This window comes from Thunnus albacares, chromosome 5 (genome assembly GCF_914725855.1).
Source record: "Thunnus albacares chromosome 5, fThuAlb1.1, whole genome shotgun sequence".
Classification (NCBI taxonomy): Eukaryota; Metazoa; Chordata; class Actinopteri; order Scombriformes; family Scombridae; genus Thunnus; species Thunnus albacares.
The window spans coordinates 9543686-9568573 of NC_058110.1; the positions used below are offsets into that span (position 1 = coordinate 9543686).

The following is a 24888-nucleotide window of genomic DNA, read 5'->3' on the forward strand; positions in this document are numbered from 1 at the left end:
TTCATTTTATCCTTAAAGCTCTATGAAAAGCAAAGCAGCCAGTATGTTGTTTCTTCTTTTTAGCAGTTTCATATCGCAGCTTTTAACATGGAAGGCTTGTTAACTTGCAGTTATGACTAGCCAAACAGAAAATGTCCTTTTAACAGATTCATGGAGGGATCTTTGTTTTCCTCATGATCATTTTAAGACACTTTTATCAACAGAGCACCCAGCCATACTGTTTTAAAACTGAAGCCTGCTGTTTTCTGGTTTTAGAGCACTGAAATCAGTTTTCCATTTTTCTATTTGAGACTTTAAATGAGAATATTAAATTGCCAAGTGCTACACAGACCACAGAGAAGACTCTGTGTCCAGGCCGCCTGTTGTCTGCACCTTCGAAGACCATTTGCTCCTCTGTAATATGTTCATTACAGTCTCATTATGCTAATGTGATGTACTTTGTTTCTCGCTGCTGTGTTTGGCAGGCCAGTTGGCGGTGGGAACCTGCGAGATAGTGATGCTCAACAGAGACAGCAGCGTTCCCAGACGGACCATTGCCAGGCAGACGGCCCGCTGCGCCTGCCGGAGAGGCCAGATCGCCGGCACCACCAGGGCAAGGCCGGCCTGCGTAGACGGTGAGTAGATTGACCTTTCTAGCACAAGGGTGGGCAATTGTCCCGTGGAGGGAAGCCACTACAGACTGTAGTTGGAATGAGTCAAAACATCAGGCCAGTGAGGAAATGTCTTGGAAAGGTGAAAGTCCCCTTCTCTTCACTATGACTGTAGTCCCCTTGAGCAGGGCACTGAAACACCAAGTGTGTGTATGTGATGCAGGGTGGTCTGGAAAGAAGCAATGTTCTGTGGATAAATGAATGTTAAATTAATGATAAAATGTTCCTCTGCTGCTCCTTAGGAACATTAAGAACTGTTTAATTTACCTCTAATTTAATTCACAGGAGGTTATTCCATTTGTTGAAAGTATAATCATTACTATTCCCATCATAGGCACCTCTCTCTCACCTCTAGTAACCAAATAATTTATCACTAAACGAACAACATTATAGTGGGCCAAACCCTCACACTGTGAAAAGTTTGTAGTCTCATGTTTGTATGGGGTCCATTGCATGAATCCCTGCCGTAGATCACTCTATTACATGCTCGGCAGTGTTGTGTTTAAATTAAAATTAAAATTACTCTCTGTGCATTTGCTTTGTTTGAGTCAAGATTTGACTTAAATGTGCACAAATTGAACACTGAGGTTTACTTGTGTAATCTTAATGCTTAACTTGTGGCTTTATTTTGATGCAGTGGTAAATAAAATGTTGACGATCATCAGGGCTGCCAAGTTTTGACTTCAGCTTGGAGTGAGAATTTGGGGGGGTGGTACTTAAGTAGTGCTTATTTTTGTTCATAATAAAATGAGCATTATTTTTATTTTAGCCTCTCTCTGGCCTTATCAACCAACACCTTTTTTAAAAAAAATTGTAATTTGCATTTCTACACCATCTAACCTCTTGGATTAAGACAAGAAACAGCCACCTGCACTAGTCTAGATTAGATAGATTGAGGGTGCTATTAAAGGAATGACTATTTCATATTTGAAATTATATTTATAAAAAACATTATGTAGCCTAAAATTTTAGTAGGTTGCAGACTACTTGGCCATCTTCAAGGTTAAACAAAGACGAATAGCCTTTCAACACATCACAATATGATTGGGATACTTAAACCTGGTTAAATAATGTTAAAGCTGAGAGTTGTTATTGTCAATATTCAAGGTCTAACAATTGCAGTACAAACAATTTGGATGAATGAAATTGCCTCACAGTTAACCTGAAAACCTATTATTAGGAATTTGTAGAAAGTTTCAGAGTGACAGAGACACAGAGCGTCTCCATAACCATAGTTATTCACTGTCTCTCCTGTCTGCGTGCGCACGGTGTGAGAGGAGAGGAAGAGACGCTCTGCTGCTGCCAGAAGAGCCGCTGACTGAGATTACTCTGAGCAGCATGCATGGGAATAAATTATGATATAATAGATTTATATATATCTCACTGAATAAATTGCCATTGCATAGTGCTGCTGTCACGCTGTGCTGCTCTGTCTTGTCTGTCTGTGCGCTCTTAGTGTCCTCTTTTCGCATTGCAATGTTATCAGTTAAGAATTTGTTTTTTACTGCGTGAGAAAATGGACGTGTGGTGTGAGAGCACCACGTGAAATGGTTATCCTGATGATCATCCCAAAACAACCAGTATAGTACTTGCCTTTAACATACAGTATAACATCAGTTTGATACTTCTTACTAAGATGAGTACCGTGCGACTCTATAATGTAAAGATTTATGTGAGTCATTCATAATTTGACATTTGACACTGAGACTTAGTTGAGAAGATCATTACCACTATCAAGGAAATATGAAGCTACTGTGAGCAGTCTGACAATAACCCCCTGTAAGGCGGCATTAAACAGACATGACATAACATCTTAATTAATGAGCTTTAGAGGTGCTTGTAGGCGGATGTTGTTACTGCTGGACAGAGCTGGGCTACCTGTTTACCCCCGTTTACAGTCTTTATGCTTAGCTAAGCTAACCTGCTGCTTGCAGTGGCTTCATATTGACAGATATGAAAGTGGTATCACCTTCTTGACTAACTCTCAGCAAGAAAGTGAATAAGCATACTTCCGGAAAGGTAGAACTATTCTTTTAAGGTAGGTGAACTGGTTAAAAAAGAGATGTTGTGTACTCAACTACTACAAAACTACTACAAACCAGCAATTTTGTCTCTAATCAGCTGTTTCTTCCTGGTAACAACAGAAAGATATAAAGTCTCCCATAGCCAGCTTTTTGTTAGAAGCTTCAAAAACACTAAAGACAAAGAAAGAGATCATTTAGCTAACTGCTGGTTAGCAAGCCACACCGCAGAGATTTCTTTTGACGCCAAGTGAGTCACGAAAACATCTAAGCTAGTGTGCTTGTGTGTGGTGTGCTTAACAAGTTACTCACAACCAATATAGTCACAGAAGCATCTGTAGAGGCAATTGGGAGCTCTTTTTAACATCTAGCATCCACATTTTGAAGTATTCTAACAGATCTTATTACAGATAACTACCACAGGGACAGAATACAGCAAACAGGCACTCATAGTACAGCCATCAGACCAGACCCAGTGGGAAACAAACGGAATACATTATAAACAAGATAATGAATAAAATAAAGTAGAAATAAAATATTTAAATAGAACAGTGACTAATAATGCATAATATAAACAGCGATAATGGCATGTGGAATCATTAACTCTGCTACAGCAGCATCCGTAGACCTTTTTCTGGCAGACATTTTGACATAACAGGAACATCATGAAAAATCATTGCAGGAAAAGCACAGGTGTAACTATTAACATTAATGATAGATCCATCCCATTAGGTGTCCCATTCTAGTGAACCAGCATGCATAATACTAGGGCCCTGGATCCGGCACACCTGAATGGACTGTCATTGTTATTTATGTTATCAATTAAACCTGTGCTTTTCCTGCTGTCAGAAATTAAAATGTCACATGTCATAATGTTGTGAGAAGGTGCTGTTGTATTGTGACATCGGGTCTCTACAGCTTTTTGGCTATAGACAAAATGAAAAAGTAGCTAATTCCTTTCTTTTTTAAATTTTTTTGATAAATTACAGAAACAGACAAATTACACAAATTACCACAGCAGACTCACTGGCAAGTTGAGGAGGCAAACTCACGATAAGGTCCATTAAGTAGCTGTTCTGAAGCTTTCAATCATATCACATGATCTTCATCAGCAGATGGATTTTCCTTTTTTTTCTCAAGCACTAAGGAATTATCATCCATGTTGTCTTAAAACCTCAGATTCAAACTTAAACTTGGAGTGAGCAGTTGAAAAAACAATCTCAACACAAGGTCCATTTAGTAACTATTTCTGGGGATTTTGATCATAACACAGATGTAATATCATGTCGCATGGACAACTGAGCAAACTCCATCTGCTGATTAGGATAATGTGATAGAATTAGTAATTGGCAAGTCATCTACCCCTAGACTCTGGATAAAGTCAGGCTTTAAGAACAGCAACAGAGCACACCTGGAAAAAAAAACTAAATGTATTGGCTTCCTTCTTTCACCATTAAAAGCAACTACCGCTGTAATTTGGTTGTTTAACCAGCCAATCGATAATCACTTTGTGTGTCTCCTTTTTGATGCCTCTTAGACTGTTCACTGTTTTACCAGCACATAAGTAATCATTTTGCACCTTGTTCGTTGTCTTCAGTGTGTATGTATCCTGTTGAATTTTTACTCCTCCTCCTCCTCCGGTGTTTTTAATAACTCCAGCTGAATAAAGATCACTTGTAGTGGAGAATGTTCGCTGGTTATTCACTTTGTAGATAAGGTTTTATATTTGGTTGCCCTCTCTGTGTTATCTAGAAATAAGTGAAGTAAGTGATAGATGATATGAGAGGACTGGGAAGAGGGGAGTGACACAGTCCATCTGCGATGCTGATTGGATTTTACAATATCACAATCACATGCATCAGATGCACCATTAGTTCCATCATGCAATGACTCATGTTGGCCTTAATCTAATAACCCTGACATAAGATGCGGTCCCACAGCCGGTGTCACACTCCCCACACTGCTTTTAACCACCTTTCCCTCTCTGCAGATGCTTCTCCATAACACTCCACAGATGCTAATTAACTTAGAGAGAACTATGATTACAGCAGCAGGAAATTAATTATTACTGGCTTCCCGCCGCACCACACCCTATACTCCATTAATAGCCAGTGCATTAAAGACGGAACCTGTTGCTCGCTGGCTCATTCAAATGCTTTCTGCTGACAGCTGAAATGGTGTCCATCATCTCAAGGCTTTACAGAGGTATTTCTGCATATTGCATGAGAATGCAATGGGTCTAATGCTGCCACTGTTCCAATGAATGAATGAATGTTTCTTGTTCTCACGTCTCTCTTAGAAAAGAGATCTTAATCTCAATGAGACTGCCTGATTAAATAAAGATTAAATTAAAAAATATATCCTTGCTGACCTTTAGTTCAGAGTATATTCAGTTGCATTTGCTTTTGATGTGGATTCCTATAAATGCCCCTTTGCCCTTCTAAGCACATAAACCCATTTACTGATTTATAATGTTTATTCATGTTTATTCATTTGTATCTCTCACTGAGGCTTTGGAATATACCAGTTTTCAACACAGCAAAGGCTCACTGTCCTCTGGGTCAGTTTAATATAACTCTCATATCAGCAGCAGCAGGACTGGATCACTGCCTTTTTGATGTGTCTCGATAGAATATTGACCTTTAATGAAAGTTGAACAATTATTGACTGACACTGTATGTTTACATGAACTGTATTCTCTTGCCCCCCATGTTTCTGTATTTCAGTACCCTGTAACCTAATAAAGGCAAAATGCAAGAAAACACCTCTGATAAGACAGGGGTCACTGGAAGTGGCACTGGTCATTAACCTGATTTGAAGCTTCTGTTCTGCCCAAAAAGGGCCCTAGACAGAGGAAGTAAAATAACCTTCAAACGTAATGTTGGAGGAACACATTATATTACTGTCTTTTTGGCAAGTGTTTCTCTAAAGTTGTGATTCACAGGCAAGATAATGCCAGAGACAATAAAAACCTCACAATCTGTTCTGCACAGTCCATCTTTGTTAGCAGTAAAGGCTGATCATGACGTCAGATCTTGTTTTGGATGTGAAATCAGTGATACTGTAAGTGTAACGTTGCTGAATAACACCCAAGTGCAGAGAGCATACCACACACTACTTCATTACTTTGATTAGCTTTTGAAGGAGCATACACATAAACAAAAAGCTTGTGCCAGAGTGAGCATACATAATTAAGCTTGCCACAGACATTAGGCAACCAAACTCATACTAAAGTTCTCCTAAATGAGGCACATTATGCTGGAACAAAGTTTGGTGTCACGACTTAGCAACCAGAATCTGGATCAATGAGCTACATATAATGAGCTTAACACGTGAGACAATATGATGAGGCTGATCAGTCAAGACAACCTATAGGTCATCAGTCTCTGCCAGCGCAGATGTTAGACGTGCACCAGAGACAGCTGCAGAATCAGCACCATGGACAGCAGTCAAGACACTTACATTTACTAACACTTATGATGTGTCCCAATTCCATCCTGTATACTAATCCTAACTGGTTTTAAGTGACAAATTGTGGATGTTGTCCAGACAGTTCCAGGAACATCTAAAAAAAAAAAATATATATATATTTTTACTTTGTCTTTGATAGCATTAGCAATACTGTTCCAATGTTTTGTCACAGTTTGACTGATACCAGCACAAAGTACTGGCTTTACTATAATGATTAGTTTGTAGTTTATACTTAATAGTATTAGTATGTAGTGGAGATGTAGGACACAGCATTTATTTTGCCCTCTGCTGGAGCCCCAACTTGAGCTTTATATAACATCTAAATGAAATTAATGGACAGTAATGGATATGCCTGTTCATTCGCCTGCTTTTTCATCCGTCATATGCAAAATGTCAGGTGGCACTGCCTGGATTTTTAATGAAACTCACAGAAATGACACATCTTAACACAGCGTTCAAGCCACTACCAGTTATAGTGATTGGCATGTTAGTGGTGGGGGGGATTACAAGTCAGAGCTAAAACTTTAATAAACATCCTCTCCTACCCTGCAGGGGTGCACATGCACAGCTATTCTTGCATTACAAACTTACTTCAAGGGCCAGTTTATGTCATATTAGATTTTCCACCATTTTGAATTACCCCCCCCCCCCTACACACACACACACACACACACACTCCTCCAGTATGAAGGAAGAGAGGCGAGTGCACTTATTCAGGCGAGTGTAACTGACTAAAGAGTGAGGAAACTCTTCTGCAGTGTCATAATCACCAGCAAAAGCTCATGCATTCAAAACTCCTCTCTGTCTCGTGTAATGAATATAAACTAAAATCCAAGGCTTTCTTCTCATGTAGCCTCTAGGACATTTTCAAATTTACAATAATTTCCTGCTGGTGGCTTAAAGGAGACAATTGAACAAATATTTTTTATCTCCCTTGCCATCCTGCTAGTTTTCACACTTCCATAATGACACACCAACAAGCCTACCTAAGCCCCACAGTGCATTAAGTTTGTTGTATGTGAGTTACCTAAGGATCTTTTGGCTGATTGGCCCAGATGGCAGCTGCATCGCTGGTGCAGTATGACATGTTTACCCCATTATTCCTTATTTGTTGTAATTCACTGAACAATTTCTCGCTTTGTGACAAGAAGTGAAGTGTATTTTTTTTTTCTCAACAAACTAACTTTTGTAAGTCTTTCTTCTTTTGCCCTCTTTTTGTGCTGCTGTGTGTGTCACTGTTGTGTAGTTTTAGTCTGCACACTGTACACAGGAGGATTATGTGCTTTTCCTTGCTTGTCTCCCTGCTCTCACTAATCTGCTCCCTGACTCTCTCCCTCTGCCTCTCCCTTTCTCTGCTTGGCCCGTTGTTGCCATGCCACCACATCACACTGTAATTGCATGAAGCTTGATAGCCACCATGATAAGAGGCTGCAGGCTGCAGGGAGACGTGTGTACATACTGGCTGCGAGCTTCTGCATTCACACTCATGGAAATGATTGTTGACAGTAAATGTGCAAAAAGTGATGCTGAAAAGAGATTAAGTAAAAGGAATCAGAATTATAATGCAGACATGATAAATCACATTTTAATTTGCTGTTGATGCAAACTCAACACTTTCCCCGTGTTTACCTGTTGTCTTGATAAATAATTTACAGTCCCAGCACTTAGCAACAACATAGTCACATCATACTCACTACTACTTTGTTTCTCTGAGATTCTCTTCTACAATAGAAATACTGTTTTCATTCACTAATTTTTTCATAATACTTCCATTTCTTTGCGATTGCTATTAAGCTACTGTTTTATGAATGAAACTCAACATTCCAGCAGCTCAAAGGGTCAAATCTTTAATTATTTAGCTTTTTATTTGAAGGATATGAAAGAACTATAGAGTTTCACTGACAGCAGCTTAACAGCGATTGCAAAAAAGAAAAAAGAAAGGAGAAGCTACTGGAAATAATTAGTGCTCAGACATTATTTAAAAACTGGTCTTTATTTGAACATTCATGGAATGATTCTTGCACATCTCAAATGGACCACCAGCCCGACAGTGCATTTGGCATCTCAAAATCTAATCACCATAGCCCTAATTATCTGTCCATGTAAACAACAGTAAGACCAAGGAGTTATTTTTCCTGGTAAAAGTGTTTTATAGCCTAAAATTGCAGCAAAGAGACAAATTCATTTGAAATATTGTAAAAATCAATATCTGACAGTGAAACTGCAGACAACAGTGTGTTTTAGTGTGTTTTCCTCCAAGCAACATTTGTAAGTCAGCAGGAAAATGAGCATGAAAGATTTTGTCAAAATTTCATCATTATGAGCAAACTAGCATCACTGTGTGACTGAATCAAACCCACAGATCTGACATTACAGTGTTATTTTAAATTCAGATTGTTAAGATGCTGCCAAACTTTTTTTTCACCTTATCTGGCTAACATCCTGGCTTGATTCAACCTCGATCCACTATACTGATAAATTCTCTACAATCATCTGTTATCTCCCTTCCTAACTGAAATGCTACCAGTCAGAACGGCAAAAAACAAAAACAAAGTCATTTTGAAAACAAGCCAAGAAAATGCAACAGAAAAATCATAGTAATTCCCAGCAACAGCTTGCTCAACAAAACACACAGTTTATGATGAAGTATGGAGTCATTTGTAGCTTGGCTGCTGGCTGCAGTTAAAATGTGTTTAATGTTGGATTTGTCTGTTGTCATAATTAGAAATGCCAGACCATCAGGCCCCTGGTAGCAGGCTGCGCTGTACAGTGGACAGAGGGCTGAAAATCTGGCCACTACAAACTGATACATGATTGAAGCTTAATTAACATCAGCCAGAAAGCCTGTAAAAACCTGTTTCCATGTTTCTGTGGCCCAGCTATAGGCTAGTGAACTAATCTTGTTGAAAAAGAAGCAACCGTATTACTATTATTATTAAATGACTATAAAGGACTCCATTTTTTTTAGCACCAAATTAATTCATGTCGTCTTTTCAATGCAAAGAACCATCTCTTGTGTCTTTCCCTTCTGAGCTTTTGTGAGAAACTGTCTCTCTTTGTTTGTTACACCTCAACTAAATACATTTTAAATGAGCTGCCAGTGGCTTTAGTAAAAATTTGATGTTATTTTTTATATCTGCAGAGGCGGAATTTCATCAGACTAACAGTGTGTCTAGTTTAGGAGACAGTGTTGTGCCTCCTGTCCTGCTCTGAGTCCCGTCTGGCAGTGCTGTGTTGTGCTGGGCAGGGCAGGGTTTGGCACTGTGCATGGGCAGATGGTCTTACGTGTGATCTAGTGGGAGGTCCAGCGCCGTACCCCAGCAGGGACCCTGGCAGCTGACAAGCCTGGCCCGACGTCCGCGGTCCCTGGATGGGACTCCGACAGTGATGGCAACAGGACGGGCCACCCAAGTGTCATCTAGCCAGACAGACAGACAACCAGACAGATAGACAGACAGACAGACAGACTCTCATCCAACCATCACAGCCAGCTGTTTCACCTCTGCTGCTGCTGCTGCTGCTGCACACTGCCACCATCACCATCAGAGCATTACACAACAGGCCCAAAATCATGTTCAAACACGGCACAAAACACATTTCTCATAATAAAACCATAATACCAACATAGCCACAACTATTCTCATCCATTTGCACTAGTTGAGTGATCCAGCAACCCAGGTTTATTAAAACAGCAGCATTTAAAAGATACTTGGGGGACAAAATGTAACAGCAGACAAATATTTTCAGACAGATTCAGCTCAGAAGCTTAAAGTCTGCCCTGGATACTGTTGATGTGTGTGGGTGGTTGTACCATATAAGCTTTTTAATGTGTCTACAGTTTCATGTGCCAGCATATTGGACAGATAGGTTTGATGGATGGAGACGAGATGAAGCCAAACTGCAGCAACGCTGTTTTGTTGCTGCTTGTGTTATTCATGATGTCACTGTTGATGAAGTTATCACGGTGACGCTCTCATCCCAGCCAACGCCGTGCGACCCCTCCACGGCTTACGGCTCCAGGAAATTCATCAAGTCATCATAGATCAAGTCACGCTGTCATGGACGGCATTGAAAAAGTAACAAGGGCAAGCTATCGAGTGCCTGGATGTGTGGCAGCAGCTGAAAAATGCATTTATTTTAGCCAACCTCCTCGACTCTGGGCTGGCTTGCTGATGCACTCCACGGTTAGTCAGCACTCCCACCGCTTTGCCAGCTCAGCTTTTATTCCGTGCCCTGGAAATTGAGTTTTGCTGGCCCCGTAATGTACTCAAAACTACATCTGCGACTGACTGATAAATCTACACTTTGTTACGCCTGACGGATGGCTGTGAAAATAAAAATTCACCACAGCATGTTGCTCTGTCAGGAGGAAGGTCACGTTAGATTTTGCCCCGCTCACTGAGGAATCTCTGCTCAAGATGAAGCCAAAATGACCGTTTTGTCTCAGAATCCATTTGCAAAGCTTTAATATTTTCTTAAGCTTGTTCGGTTCAATGAGATGACAGGTTTCTGGTTTGTTTGGTTCCACTGCTGTGTCTCCTAGCTGCCTGCCTACACTGTGAGGGCAGACTAAAAAAACACTACTCCGCTCCTGATGTGTGAACAATATCTATTATTTGCCGAGGGAGAATAGCTTTATATCTACAGAGCGGTATTTGTGTGTGTGTGTGTGTGTGTGTGTGTGTGTGTGTGTGTGTGTGTGTGTGTGTGTGTGTGTGGTTACATACATGAGGGTGCTGTTCAGCTGGCTTGATAAATACCACAAGATGACAGATCTTTATTGCAGAGCAGCAGTCGGGTCTGACACCTCCAAAGACCAATTTCAGACTGTTAACAAGGCCTGGACCAGGAATACCTCACAGCAAAATGTCACAAGGCCTCCCTTTCCACACCTCTTTACTCTCCCTCTCTACCGCTCCCTCTCCGTTCCGCCCCCAGCTCTCCTGTGGACATTTTTCGAATTGTAGTTCCTCTCTTTCAATTTGCCGACCATGTTACCTCGTTCCACAATGTGTTGCCCCTGGGGATCGTGGGTAGGCAGGAGCAGCGGCCCCGGCCAGGTCCGCAGAGAGCTGATAACCTTTCAGTGTTGCTTTAGCACGTTGTGTAAAGAACAATCAGTGCTTATCAGCGTCGACTACAGGCGAATGCTAATTCAATGTCATGCAGACAGACTGCAGAGGGAGGATGAGAGCATCACTGGCTTTCACTCTGACAGCTTGACGTCTACAGCAGACAAATAACTTTCAGAAAACCCAAGTATGTTATCCACTCCACTCCAATCCACTTTTGAAATTTTACACAAGATTTTTTCAGGTTTACAGCTGTCATGGTAAAAAATAAACCATAAAGTCATGCTCTTGAATTAATAATATGTGATCAGTAATTAATAGACAATATTTGACAATATTGTTAACATTTTAACATATGTTTAGGGGTTCCATACTTAACATATCATATATCTATCTGATAGCAGCCAAAATTGGACAGTGTGACTTAAAAAATGTCCAATGTGGCATCACAGTTATGTAAAATGAAACATTTAATTGATGCAGTAGCATAACAATATTAACATGAATGAATGAAATCAGTATTTGGCACCTAAATACCACAACACAACTGCTAGCCTGCCGCTAACACCCTGTGTGTTCCTCACTAAATGACCTTAGTAGCCACAACAACTTGTTACTTACAGTGTGTTCCTACTGCCACAGTAACTTGACATCAACTTTAGAGCACAAATTAAGAACTTTCAGAGTAGGAATTAAGTATGTACACAAATTTGTATATTGGAGTTCATGTCTGAACCTGAAATAAAAATGTTTCAAAAAAATCTGCATCGACCACATGCTGACATTTAAAGTTTGAGATCTTCTTCTTATAATATATAACAATTTATAGTGTTACACGTGATTTTACAAGTATTCCTAAAGGGCATTCTCTAATTTATTACAATAAACTGTAATCACAATGCAATATTTTGTGTAACAGATTATGGTTACTTTTTGAATTTAACATATAAACATGACAATCTTTGATGTTTAGTATGTTTAGTTTCATGGTTGGTCCTGATTCAGCTTCATCATGGTTCCACAAAGTCAATCCAGTCCCGATTACAGCACTGCTGTTCCTCAACAGATGTTTATAATTTTCTTCTTCTTCAGTCCTCTGAGCTCCGTGGATGAGGTGGCTGGGGCTGTTCATTGTTGCGTACCAACAATGAACCTGCGCTCTGGCTATTCCTGCTATGTAGCTCCATTCACTTCTTGTGTACAGAGCGATGGCCAAGATTCTTGTGATATACAGAACATTGTCTGGCCTTAATGGTGAAAATACAGGTAGCATTAAACCACTTGAAGATAGCACAGAGAAACTATTTGGTGTTTTATCCACTGAATGCAAGTTTGAGAACTTAATTTATGAAAAAAAAAAAGTGTTGTAGCTTCAAGACAAAGTAATCCAACAGTATTATGTTGTGAAATGGTACAAATTGCTTTTCAAACAGAATATTTTACCTTGAATTAAATAGAAAAACACTTTCATGGGAATATTAATTGTAACAAAATGTCAAAGGAAAAAGCTGTCTCTCTGTCTCTCTATGCAGCTGAAGTGAAAGCTAGCATTAGTTGGATAGTAATTTATGGACCGCCAGCTGGTCTATAAAGGTTACTACCACAGGCAATTCAGACATGGTAGTTCAACAAGAACCTAATTAAAATACTGCAGACTTGTAGGCACATAAACTTATGAAGATGCTTTACTGTCTGGTGAGCATAAAAATGACAGTTTTGTTGTTTATTCCAGAAAAAGATGACATTTTGAAGTCTCTCTCTGGGTCTGTGAATGTGTCTGTCTAATCTGCCTCTTTGCCCTCTTGTCTTTCACCCTCCCAGCGCGAATCGTGAGGAGCCGTCAGTGGTGTGAGATGGCTCCCTGCCTGGAGGGGGAGGTCTGCAGCCTCCTGTTCAACCGATCCGGCTGGACCTGCACCAGGGGCAGTGGTCGCATCAAGACCGTCACGGTAATTTACAAGACATGACATTAATATACGCCATATGCACTTAACACATACATTTTTAGCTTGGGTTACCCCCCAAGCTGATAGTGTCATGTGAAGCCTCATCTCAGGGCTAGAGGCAGCACACTTCAGTCAAACAGCAGGTCAGCTTCCAGGTTTCAAAGGCTGCATCAAGGCTGATTCACAAAGGGCAGAAAACTAATATCGCACTGCTCTCTGTGCTTTTCCTTCTATGACAAATCAAATGTTCTGCTGTGAAAAAGAATAAGATGATACATTATAAAACCTTTAGTTAGTTCAAAACAGAGCGGCTAGATTAGCTCTGCACTGTCCAGATCACATTACCTTAGGACTGAACTTCATCTTAGTATTCTGCCTTTTATCACGAACAAACATTTTTCCGGTAAACCTAAATTATCTTCAGCTCAGTTTAAATACACTAGCTACAAACACGGCATTTTACTCAGAAGGCTCAGTTATCCTCTCTCAAACCTAAAACAAATATTCTGAAAGACACCATTGTGCACAGAACCGCCTCAGATTTTAGTTTCCAATTGCTAGAAATTGCAATTGAAATATGCTGCATTTTAGGTAATATCGTCAATGTAATTTGGGTTCAAACCCTGAAGGAGTAGAACCCTATTGAGTTTGTGCCAGTTTAATATTATTGTCTTCTGCTGCAGCTCAAATTGTTGTGAGCTGGAATAGCCTAAAAAAATTAAACTTGGCCTAATAACTGGAAATGATGTGCAAATACTTTCCCAAGAATTATGAGCCCAATAGATCCTATTCACACTGTGGCCATTTTCCTCTGATGGGTGGAAATCTGTAAGTAAAGCCTGTGTGAGAATGGTGAACTTGATTTTTTAACTGTAAAATTGAACTACATGAAAGCATTACATGGACCCACACTTGTAGTTTTACTTCTTTTTGGGACCACAGTTGTAGTTTTCTCAGGCTGGTGCTGATGCAACGCCACTGACATAATGTTAGCCTAGCCTGTTAGCACCTGCTACCGCCAATGTTACTGAGAAAAATACGCAAGCTAACTTTGTAGTCTTCTATTGGATTTTTTATTTCTTTCTGGATTATGTATGTTATGTTGCTTTTATTTTCGCTGTTTTTTACATTCTTCCTGTTAATTTTTTCCTTGTCATTTGTGTAGCAACATTAAAACCACAAAAAACCTTTTTCTATTTTTATTGTTTTTGCTTTATTGAACAATGAAAGAAGACAGGATAAACATGGTATTAAAGGTCCTTAGCATGTATGTAAGAAAATTACATTTAAAAATTGTAAACTATTTTAAATTTAATCAAAATATTACATGTATATAGAATATTAATAATAATACATCATTATTGCTATATAAATTATAAATAGATTAACTGGTCCTCAATTCAAATGGTTAGTACAGTCAGTGTCTATTAATTTGTACAGTTTTACACATACAGAGTATGACAGCAAGAAAAGAAGATATGCTCCGTAGATTCAGAATCTGTTTTCCAAGAGGAACAAACATTACTTTCAAAACTGAATCCTCATCTAAGGAATTCACCAGGTGGACATATAACATTGATTTGTTTGAAATGATTTTTTTGCTTAGTCTTTAAAGACAAATACTCTATTGAATTGGTTTGGATAGACTGTAAGTCACTAGTCAGCATCTGATCAGACAGGTCTTACATTTAGAAATTTGAGATCTTGAATATACAGATCTGGTAATGTTAATATAATATTGAATTAACGTAATGTTAATGTAAAATCAGTACTTTAGTCAAAAGTAAGAATGATTTTGGATATCATTACTGAGGTTAAAAAACTGTTAAGGTGACAGAAAAATCAAATTTACACAAAAATCTTTGTATACAAATAAATTTCCATTTATATTTAACAGATCCAGTATTGACCAAACATTTCTGTCCATCCATTCTTTATAAAACAGGGATTTATTTTTGTGCATGTGTTATTCCACAGTAACGTGGAATGATGAGTAAGATAATGTTTGGACAAGCTGGATAGTTCAACAGGTAGCTTCTTCATGTTATAATCATCTTTCAGAAGGAAAAGGAAACAAGTGCTACATGTTTGACAATTTCCAATACGGGGCAGTTCAGCTGTAGTTTTCAATGTTGATTTGCGTAACAATCAAACTGACCTGTGTGGGCAATTATCAGAGGTCCTACTACTCTATTCTCTCTACTCTAAAACTTCTGACTAATGCTGGATAATTTGGATTCAAGTATGCATATAAGCAGTTGTAAGTAATTGCCTCAAACAAGAGAAGTAAAATATTGATGGATCCAACATTTATGATCGAAATGTATTGCTGAGGACAATGATAATAGCTGATAACAATCTATGACCTCTTCCTGACTGTGGGAAATGTAAATGATTACAAAGCATGTTAATTTTTTAAAACCTTCAATATGGTGTCATCTGGTCCTCTGTAGGCTCCTCTCACTGTGCAACATGCATCCAACGCCTCAGAGCTGCCAGTGCTGCAGTGCTGACTGAGGCTTTGCTCTGTAATTAACTCTTATTTGATTCAGCAGTGAAACAAAACACAGGGAGCACAAAGCCATCGCACTTTATCAGTGAGGGCTACTAGATCTGTACTTTTTGTTTGTATCATTATGAAGGAAGTATCATTGTAAATGTGTTTGAAAGCCAAGAGTGAAAAGGGAGCTCTCAGGACCAGTGTTCCCTCTTAAGGCGACTACAGATTGGGCAACAATAGTCGCTCTCCGGGCACTACTGCTTGCCTAGTCAATGACTCAGTCGCCATGGATACAGGTCTCGCTGTCACTGTGTAGTTCACACTATGAACTCTCTACTCACTAGGAACTCTATGCTTAATGGAAATGAAGGAGTTCTCTGTTCTTTCTGTACTGAAACCAGGCAGGCTCGTTTTCTCACCAGGTGACCAAGTGGCCAAGAGACATAATTATACTTCCTCCACAGTTCCACCAGCCATGTCTCTAATCTTGGCTTCACTGCTGATGTATGTATATATTTTCTTGTATAAAATGCACTGCACAAATTCAGCTTTATTGGTTTTGGCTTGCACTTTCTCTGTTTCATGTTTCCTTCAGCTCGTATTTCCTACATTTGCAGTCATTGCTTGGTTACAAAGCTGGAAACTGTCTACGCTGCCATTAAAAACCACAGGGATACATGTGGATCTTAAAGGGTCAGTTCACCCAAATAACAAAAAACAAAACCAAAAAAAAAAAACAAAGATATTTTTTTACATGCCTCAAGTAGTGTCTAGTCATGCAGATGGGTTTGGTTTTATTTGACCATGTTTTCAGATTTCTGCCCCTGAGATTTCTGCCTCCATCTCAATACAATAGAGGTGAATGTAATTTTGTATGTGATGCTCTGTGTATTGAAATTTTGAAAGAAATTCAACAGCAACTTGACCTCACCAGTAGCAATGTCCCTTTCACTCTCAATACTCCATACTCCACTCCTTGCTGCAAACAATTTATACGGAAAATAGAATCAACCAAAGGAAAAAAGTAGGCCTCAGCCTGGAGGCACTAGAGGTAAGCCAGAAAATGTTATTTTATTGAACTGACCCTTTAGAAGTGATTCAAATCAACCACAGGATCTGGTCAGCAACAAGTGGGCACCTACTATAATCTCAGTCTCCATTTACTGAGTCATTATTTTGACAAAATAGTAATATATTATTAAATATTATAGAAATATTGTAAGTAAGGCTGGATGATATATCAAATTAATTTAATTGTTTTTGCATGATGTCTGACATATCTACATTGCAAAAATGAGCAAAATGTTTATTTTAAGTCAAAAAGTAACATAGATGGTAGCTAGCTACATCAGCCATTTTTAGTCATGACAGTCCCACAAACTGGGATATGAACCTACATCCTTCTTTGAACGTTATCTGTGAATTACACTACGTGCACATTTGTGGGACTGTTGTCTCTCCAGGCAGCAGGCTGTCTCTGACTATGTCATAGTGAACTTAATGGTCATATCTATGAGAAGGACAGACTGAAAATGACTCTCAGTTTATGTTAGTTGACAAGGTATCATCTCTGGTTATGAGAGTCAAAATGCAGTTTCTCCCTAAAAAAATAAAGATTTTATTTTTTGGCCATATTGTCCAGCCCTGATTGTAAGTAAGTAAATAATAATAATAATAATCTTATGTATGTGATGAACCTGCAGCTTCACCCAGCTCTGTAGTTCTCTCAGCCTGCAACTTTACTGGTTTTGTTATGTAAATAATACTAAATAGACTGAAAGACTATGTCAATTATAATTTTCCACCATTGTATGAATAAATTCAATAAATCTGGTTAAACAGCAGCAAATACACAGATATCTGCTTTAGGTATGATGATGTCACAACAAAAAGAGACAGAGAGACTAAAGGAAGAAGTAGAGGGATGTAACTTACAGAGACAGAGCAAGTGAAACAGCACAATACAGCATGTTGATGTCAGCAAGAGATGACAAGATGGACAGAGCAGGAGGGAGTATTGTCCTCATTGTCAGGTGCACACGGTCAAAGGTCAACCTGTGACTGGGTCCATTGATTCTCACTCTCTCTCCCTTTTATCTCACTCACTTGCCGTCTCTTCATCTCTCGCGCTCCTACGCCTCCTCCGTCCAGCGGCTCTGGGCAGCTGCGGCAGATTTCACGCACGTATTCCCATCGCTCTGTAATCTTCTCTGACAGCACACTTAGGTTAGTGTTTTGCTTGTGTGCATACATTTACAAAAATGCAGATTACGTGTTCCACTGAATATTCCCAATTAGCTGTTGCTGAGGAGAGTTTTACCGGAGAAGTTAATCGCAAGTGATGCTGGTGGGGTTTTTTTTTGTTTTTTGTTTTTTTTGAGGAGGCAGGGAGAGGGAGGATTTGGCAGCAGAAGAGAGGAGGTATCCAAAGGTATTTGTTGTAATACCTAAAATGGGAGGAAAGCACATTCAGGAAGTTAAATGAAAATGAGAAATCTATAAAGAGGATTGATCAGGACTGAGCGTGGAGAGAGAGAGAGAGAGAGAACAGGATAGAGGACCAGGCTGCCACTGGGCCACTGGCCAAGTTCTGTCTGTCCACATCTGCGTGCAAGTATCTGTGAGACAGAGAGTGTAGAGAGGGAGTTTTAATTGTGTGCGGATCTGTCTTCACGTATACATAATCAAATTACACCCTAGCATTCAGTGTGACTGTGGGTTTCTGAAAGCTGATAATGGCTGCACTCATTATTCATGCTGTGCTGTGCAGGCTTCACGTAGGTGGAGTTAGCTGCTAAAATAAAGTGACAATTGTACCTAATGGTGGCATACCATGTTCCTCACAACAACCACAGGCAAGTAGAAAATCACGCATCGAATAAAACATATAATATACCGGTAATATCAATTATACATAGAGTTGGGGTAGATAGCTTTTTATCTCATCTAAATCCATTATTTAATCTATTCTTTAAGTCCAGCTTTCACCGTTTGTAAGGTAGCTGAAGGTAAGAATGACTTAGAGATTCAATTAAGATCTGTATTTTGTTGGCTTTGAACACACTTCAGGTTTGAGTGGAGGCCAAATTAATGTTCACAATTCATTTTCTGCTACATCCTGAAAAACGATATGAGTATCAGAGGAGATGAAATGTTGATTAAATGTATCGTATGCATTGAAATAACAGGTGTAATCTACGTACTTTTTCACCTTATTTTTCTCAAGGTTGTAATGATCAAACATAGTGCATTTGATTAAATTTTTGATTAATTGTAGGTGATGACTTGTCCATATGGGAACAACATGAGACTAAAAGGTAAATCTGCATATTTAATATAAACCTGTTTGGAAAAATGTTGTCAGTCAGAGCATGTTCAGGGCTTTGCAAAGGCAATTAGTGTAAGATGGATCGATTCTGCAGTAAATATCAATGAAACAGGAAAATATTTATGTTTTGATAAAACATCAACTTGATAAATTGATAAAGTGATACATACACACACACACACACACATTGCAACTCTTTCTAAACACAGCCACCTCAGCCTCCTCTCTTCCACCCACCCTCCTGTGTGTGTGCATCTCACTGTGGCACTGCCAGGTCACACACTCCAGCCTAACCTGCTAATGGAGTTTTGCATATGCAGCCTGCTCTCCACTGCCAGCTAGCCATTAATATGAATCACTCTCTGGAGGCCCCCCCAAACAAGCTGGCAATTTGTCTTCACTAGTGAGGCACTGAAAGGTCTACATATGATATTCTCCGAGGTGAAGGAGGGGAAGGGTGGGGCCGGGGTGTTATTAGGTTGGTTTCATACACTTGACAGGGGGATGTGGATGTGAATTGCTAGGTCACACAAGATCACAGTTGTGTGTTGGATGTTTGTGAATGTATGGAGGCTGGAAATGGCAGTGAGGTAGAAAGTTGACAAGGCAGAAGGACAGAATGAGTTTAAGACAGTAAAATATTTTTTCCTCCATTCAGGCGAGCAAGAGGGTTGTGAGATTGTATCAATGCTTCCTGCTTGGTGAGAGCACTGTTGAGAGTACTACTGAGCTCTATTATCAGGCTTTGCTAATCAAGTGATGGGCTCAAATTGAAATCAGAAATGCCTCTTCAATGCAGGATAAGACCAGACTATTTCTCCAAATATCATCTTCAGGGCTCAAATGTTACTTCACAGGCTAGAGGGCATTTAAATTATGAACTGTAAGTAATTGAAAGCCCGATTTGATCATATTCAGGCTGCAGTTTCATGTGCACTCCATCCCTTAGACGATACTCAACAGTAGCTAGGGAAAAAAAGGTCTTGCTCCACCCACACAACAAATGCCACTGCTCAGCTAGTGTGTGGCCTGGAGAGAAACACAACAGTTGCAGTTGGGCGATGCGAAGAGAGAGATGCAAAATGAACAGCATACACACACACACACACACACACACACACAGCACGACCCAGTAGGTCAGAGAGGTTTGCATCATGGTTTTTTTGCATTTTCTGTTTTTTCTGCTCTGGTGGTCCTCCAGCTATTGATTTTCTTTTATTTTTGTGTCACGCACACAAAGTGCCCAACCCTTACGAGTTTACAAGATACCAAAAGTAGAATTGCAGTGGCCTAATATTTCATTTCATTGCAAAATTACAGATTATTATACAGTTTGATCTTGTACAAAATATTCTGCTTTCTCTCCCAAGCTTGGCAAATAAAATCTGATACAAAAAAGGTTCCCTGAAGCACAACAAAGTTTTTCATAATCACCCAAAGAAATCAACATAAATGGAGGACATTTTACTAAAAAGTAAAATCCCTTATGTCCTCATAGACAGGACAGTAAACAAAAAATGAACCTCATTCTCAATTTCATCTAGCAACACAACAAACAAAGTCTTTCCTCCTCTGGAGTCACATTAAACCTGCTGGTCTCTAGGGCTAATGGTAATGTTCCTGAACGTAACTGTACACATAGGGATCCTTGTCTTTTGTTAAAATGTCCTATATGTAAAAGTTGTGAAGCAATTTACCTGTATTAATCGTTTTTTATTGCCAATGAGTGAACGGGTTGTGATCTAACTTAAAAAATGAGACCCTCCCTGACTTTCTTGGTTGTCTGTAACAGCCTATGGACTAATTTCTATGTGAAGGACTTCTATCTGACTAGAAACACCCTGCACCCTCAATTAGCTCTCCAGCTAATAAGACCGCTACCTACCTCCATCAACCACTATTCATTTCACAACAAAACACCCCCGCAATGACAAATCGCCCTCTCCAGAGCACACACAGCTAAAACAACATTATTTCCTCAACAAAGGAGCAGAAAACAAACTCCAGAGCAAAAGCAGAACATAGCTTACTCATTTTGTTTTTTCTCTTGGTAGTCCAACGGTGGTAATAAGGACATTTCACAACAAAACTGCAGCATGTTGCTCCCCGGCCTTATAGAGTTGTGTATAAGTATGGAATCCCAGATTACCACATTGCTTAACTTTGTTCAGTACAGATGTTAGTGCTCTACCCGCTGACTGAGCCAGATCACTGACAGCTTCTTTAAATGTCATGTGCTCGTCCAGCGTCAAGCCAAGATATTTATACTGATCAATATATGACAGACCTATTGAATCAAAATTAAAAACACCTGAACTTCTCTCCAATGATTTTAGTACTATTTGTGTTTTGTCTTGATTTACCACTAGTCATTTCTAGCACCATTCTGTGACAATATTCAGCATTATCTCCAAATTTTTGTCATGTTATTTCAAGTAAGACTATGTCATCCGCATATCACAATATGCCTACAAGCTGATCATCAACTTTAACTCCCAAGCTAGAAGCTTTAATTTGAAGACCTAAATCTTTAACATAAATGGAAATAAATTCTTGTGAAAACCATCCAGTTATGTATTCATTAACCTGAACACAGGGAATAGGTGCTTGATAAAGAGACTTAATGGCATAATATAACTTCCCATTGAAACCAGAATTTAACAAAGTATATTGAAGTAATTTTCTATTAATCCAGTCAAACACCTGCTTGAAATCAATAAAACATCTAAATGTAGACCTATTCTCCTTAATTCTTGCAAGTGTTATGGAAGTGACTGCATATAGTATATGATCAATACATGCTCTGACTTTTCAAAATCCATTTTGCTCATCCACAAGCAAACCTGTCCTCTCAAGGTGGTCTACAAGTCGGCAGGGTGGAATACAGTTTACACACACAGCTAATAAGACGTATACCCCTCTAGCTGAGTGGTAGCTTGGGATCATTTTTCAAAGATTTAGGAATAAGTTTCATAACACTCTCATGCCACTGTGCAGGAATAATACTACTGTCAAAACAACACTGAAACAACTCAAATAACACATTAAGCAACCTCAGCAACAATCGGTTATCCTCATCTGACCAGACTCACTTAAAGTGGACTGACCTTTAAGGTGGACCAGCTATTCTCATTTTAGTGACCATCTCAGCTGCTTCTAACGGAGAAATGTCTGGCTTCTGAGTCTCTCCCGAGTTTTGCTCTCCTCCACACCACATTTGGTCTTTACAAACAGAAATGATGTACGTGTTTATTTGCATACAGAGCGGGGAAGTGAGATCCGATGACAAGTGGTCACTCGAGATGCATGTGGAGACGCATTCTAATGCCAGGTGTGAACAGGGCCAAAGATAAACAGCCTCCACATCAGACAGACTAAGCATCTGAGCAGTTAAAAACCCAAAAAAGGAATGAGAACCAGTTGATCTTGTGGATCCTTCTGGAGGTAAAAAGCAGGTGAAAATAACAAAACTGTACTCAGAAAACCTGTTCTTAAATTGTAGTGCCAGTATCCCTTCCACTGATTTGTCCTTTACTTTAACTTTATAAAACTCTAAACAGTTTGTTCTTAACTACAAAACCAACCTCCCAGATCCTTTAACTGCCTTATGTACATTGTTTAGTTTAACAAACCAGCTATAAGCCTGTAAGTCAATGGATTCATTGCATTTTAAATGTGTTTCATTAAGCGAAATATTATCAAGGTTAGGGTCAAGTAGTTTTCTTTTTCTGAATTCACAGTTCCAGATGTTTATGTTCCAATGCCCTTATGTGAGATTGTCAACATCTGACACAGTAAGATTGTCAACATTTACGGGTTGGACAGTTACTGATCAGTTCTCCGGATTCTCTCTCCTCGACCAACAGGTCCTTGTGCTACAGTACTGGCACTGTTCACTTGTCCCAGCTGATCACGCCTCAACAGTCAGGAAATACTCCTTTCCAAAGGGGAATTCACTGAGAAGAGTTCTTAAGTTCAAATTGATCAGCCTCTCTGTGTGTGACTCTGCAGAGTGAATGAAAACGTGACCAAATCTTTCATTATCCCTCAAACTCTGCTTATGATGAAGCACAGCCACTTTATCCTGCTAGGTTCAAATTTCCACCCTGATTACAACTGGTCCCTGTCCTCTTGGCCTCATCTACTCCACATTAACGGTCTCCGGCACAGGATCACAGTGTAATCCCTCAGATAGTAAAGATTCACTCTCTCCAAAGGGATTTCCCCTTCAACAAACAGAAGGCACACAATAATGATAAACACATCAGACTGGAATTTGAAAGCCGGGCACTTTGCTTCATCCAGTTTTCCCTCCATGGTATCCATTCTAGCAGTAAGATGGCCAATATCCAAATCAAGATAATCTTGAATTTGCCTTACTTTATTGTCTATCTTAGCTTTCAGCTCCCCTCGGTTTTCAACAATAAGTCGCTCAAGACGTTCCACTTTACAGTCCAAAATTTTTTCGAGGGAGGTAAGCACATCATTAATCTGTGATTGAGTGAGACTCATCACGGTGCTACCTGCCAAAATAGTGTTCATGTCACTGTTTTCAGCCTCTTTCTTCCCCTTTTGCCGTATGGAGTGGTCTCCTTTATCACTCATATTGTATACAAGCGTCAGACTAATTTTAGCACAGAATTATTGGGTTTTAACTTGATATATTTACTTTTTCCACCAAGCTTGTGAACAATTTTCTTTCACACAATGCAACGCCCTCGCATGCACAGTCTATATCAGTTTCATAGCTAGGTGCTATTTGTTCTAGTGTCAGCCAGGGTGTAAAGCTACTGTTGTGTGTGTAGTCCTGCCAGTGCTGCTGTAAACATGAAGACATCATAGCCAGTTAGCTTTACAGGCTCTTTGAAAGGATGCTCTGTGACTCATAATCTTGATTTGTATAAGAAAAAGAACTAAAAGGTGTCCCTTTATGAGTAATACAGAAAAAGAAAACAGGTGTTTGAATAGAAAACACTACAAATATGATATAAAACAAAGAGGAAAATAGGATTTATGGCACTGCATCAATATAAATGTCCCTGTCTAGCTATGAAGGAGCTATAAAAGTCTCACCTCTTATGAAAGAGGTGAGAAAATTACATGGTGTGGTTCAACAGTGTCATTATGCAACGCTGCCTAGCATCCCTGTTTTAAAGGCTTCAATGTCTAATACAAACAACCAGGCAGCCAAGTAGTCATGTGTCGCCATGGTCACTGCTGTGCTGGCAACCCATCTGACCAGAGACAGACTTCTAATGAGCTCGCTTCTCAAAGGCAGAGCAAAACCCTCACAGGCGCTGTCACAAACACAACTGCTTGTGTGCGGCTTTTAAATGAAATGTTGATTAGTCAGTGAGGTTAGAGAGATGTGGCGGAGATGACAGATTCCGATTGGATTGGTATCATTACTGTAAAAGGATGGAAAAGGATGTGGCGTCCAAGTAAGAATAAACAGAAAGCAATAGGGTTTAGAATTGAGTCTCAGGTGCACTGCCAAATATATCTTAGCTAGTCATTTATCTCAAACAGTATCTTATTTTTCAAAACAGCTTTATTGTGGCAACATAATTTCTCTTCTCCTCCAACTGCAATTCAATGTATTTCTACAATTTCTTTGATTTGATGTAATTTCTTTTTTACTTGTGAGTTATTTCAAACTGCACCAGAAGCATGTTATCTCAGCCCTGCTGGCAAAATTGTACACTGCTATCAAAGGACAAATTGCTGGTGATATTCTATATTTTTCTTGTTATCAACAAATCCCATGAAGAGACCAAAACCAACAATGAATTGATCCTAACAACAAGTATTGTATATACAGCTAATGCCTGATGTCTTGTAGTCTATTCCTGTGTGCCACTTTGTTTTCCTTGTCAATCTTTGATTTAAGGATAAGACGC

At 39.3% G+C, this 24888-nt stretch overlaps 1 protein-coding gene across 1 annotated transcript in view; it reads left to right on the plus strand.

Moving 5' to 3' along the window:
• tafa5l (TAFA chemokine like family member 5, like) overlaps positions 1-24888 on the plus strand; it is a 51836-nt gene that overhangs the window by 14975 nt on the left and 11973 nt on the right. Inside the window, exons 2-3 of the mRNA XM_044350653.1 lie at positions 465-614; positions 13036-13163. Coding sequence (XP_044206588.1) covers positions 465-614; positions 13036-13163 — 278 coding nt within the window. The remainder of the gene's footprint in view (positions 1-464; positions 615-13035; positions 13164-24888) is intronic.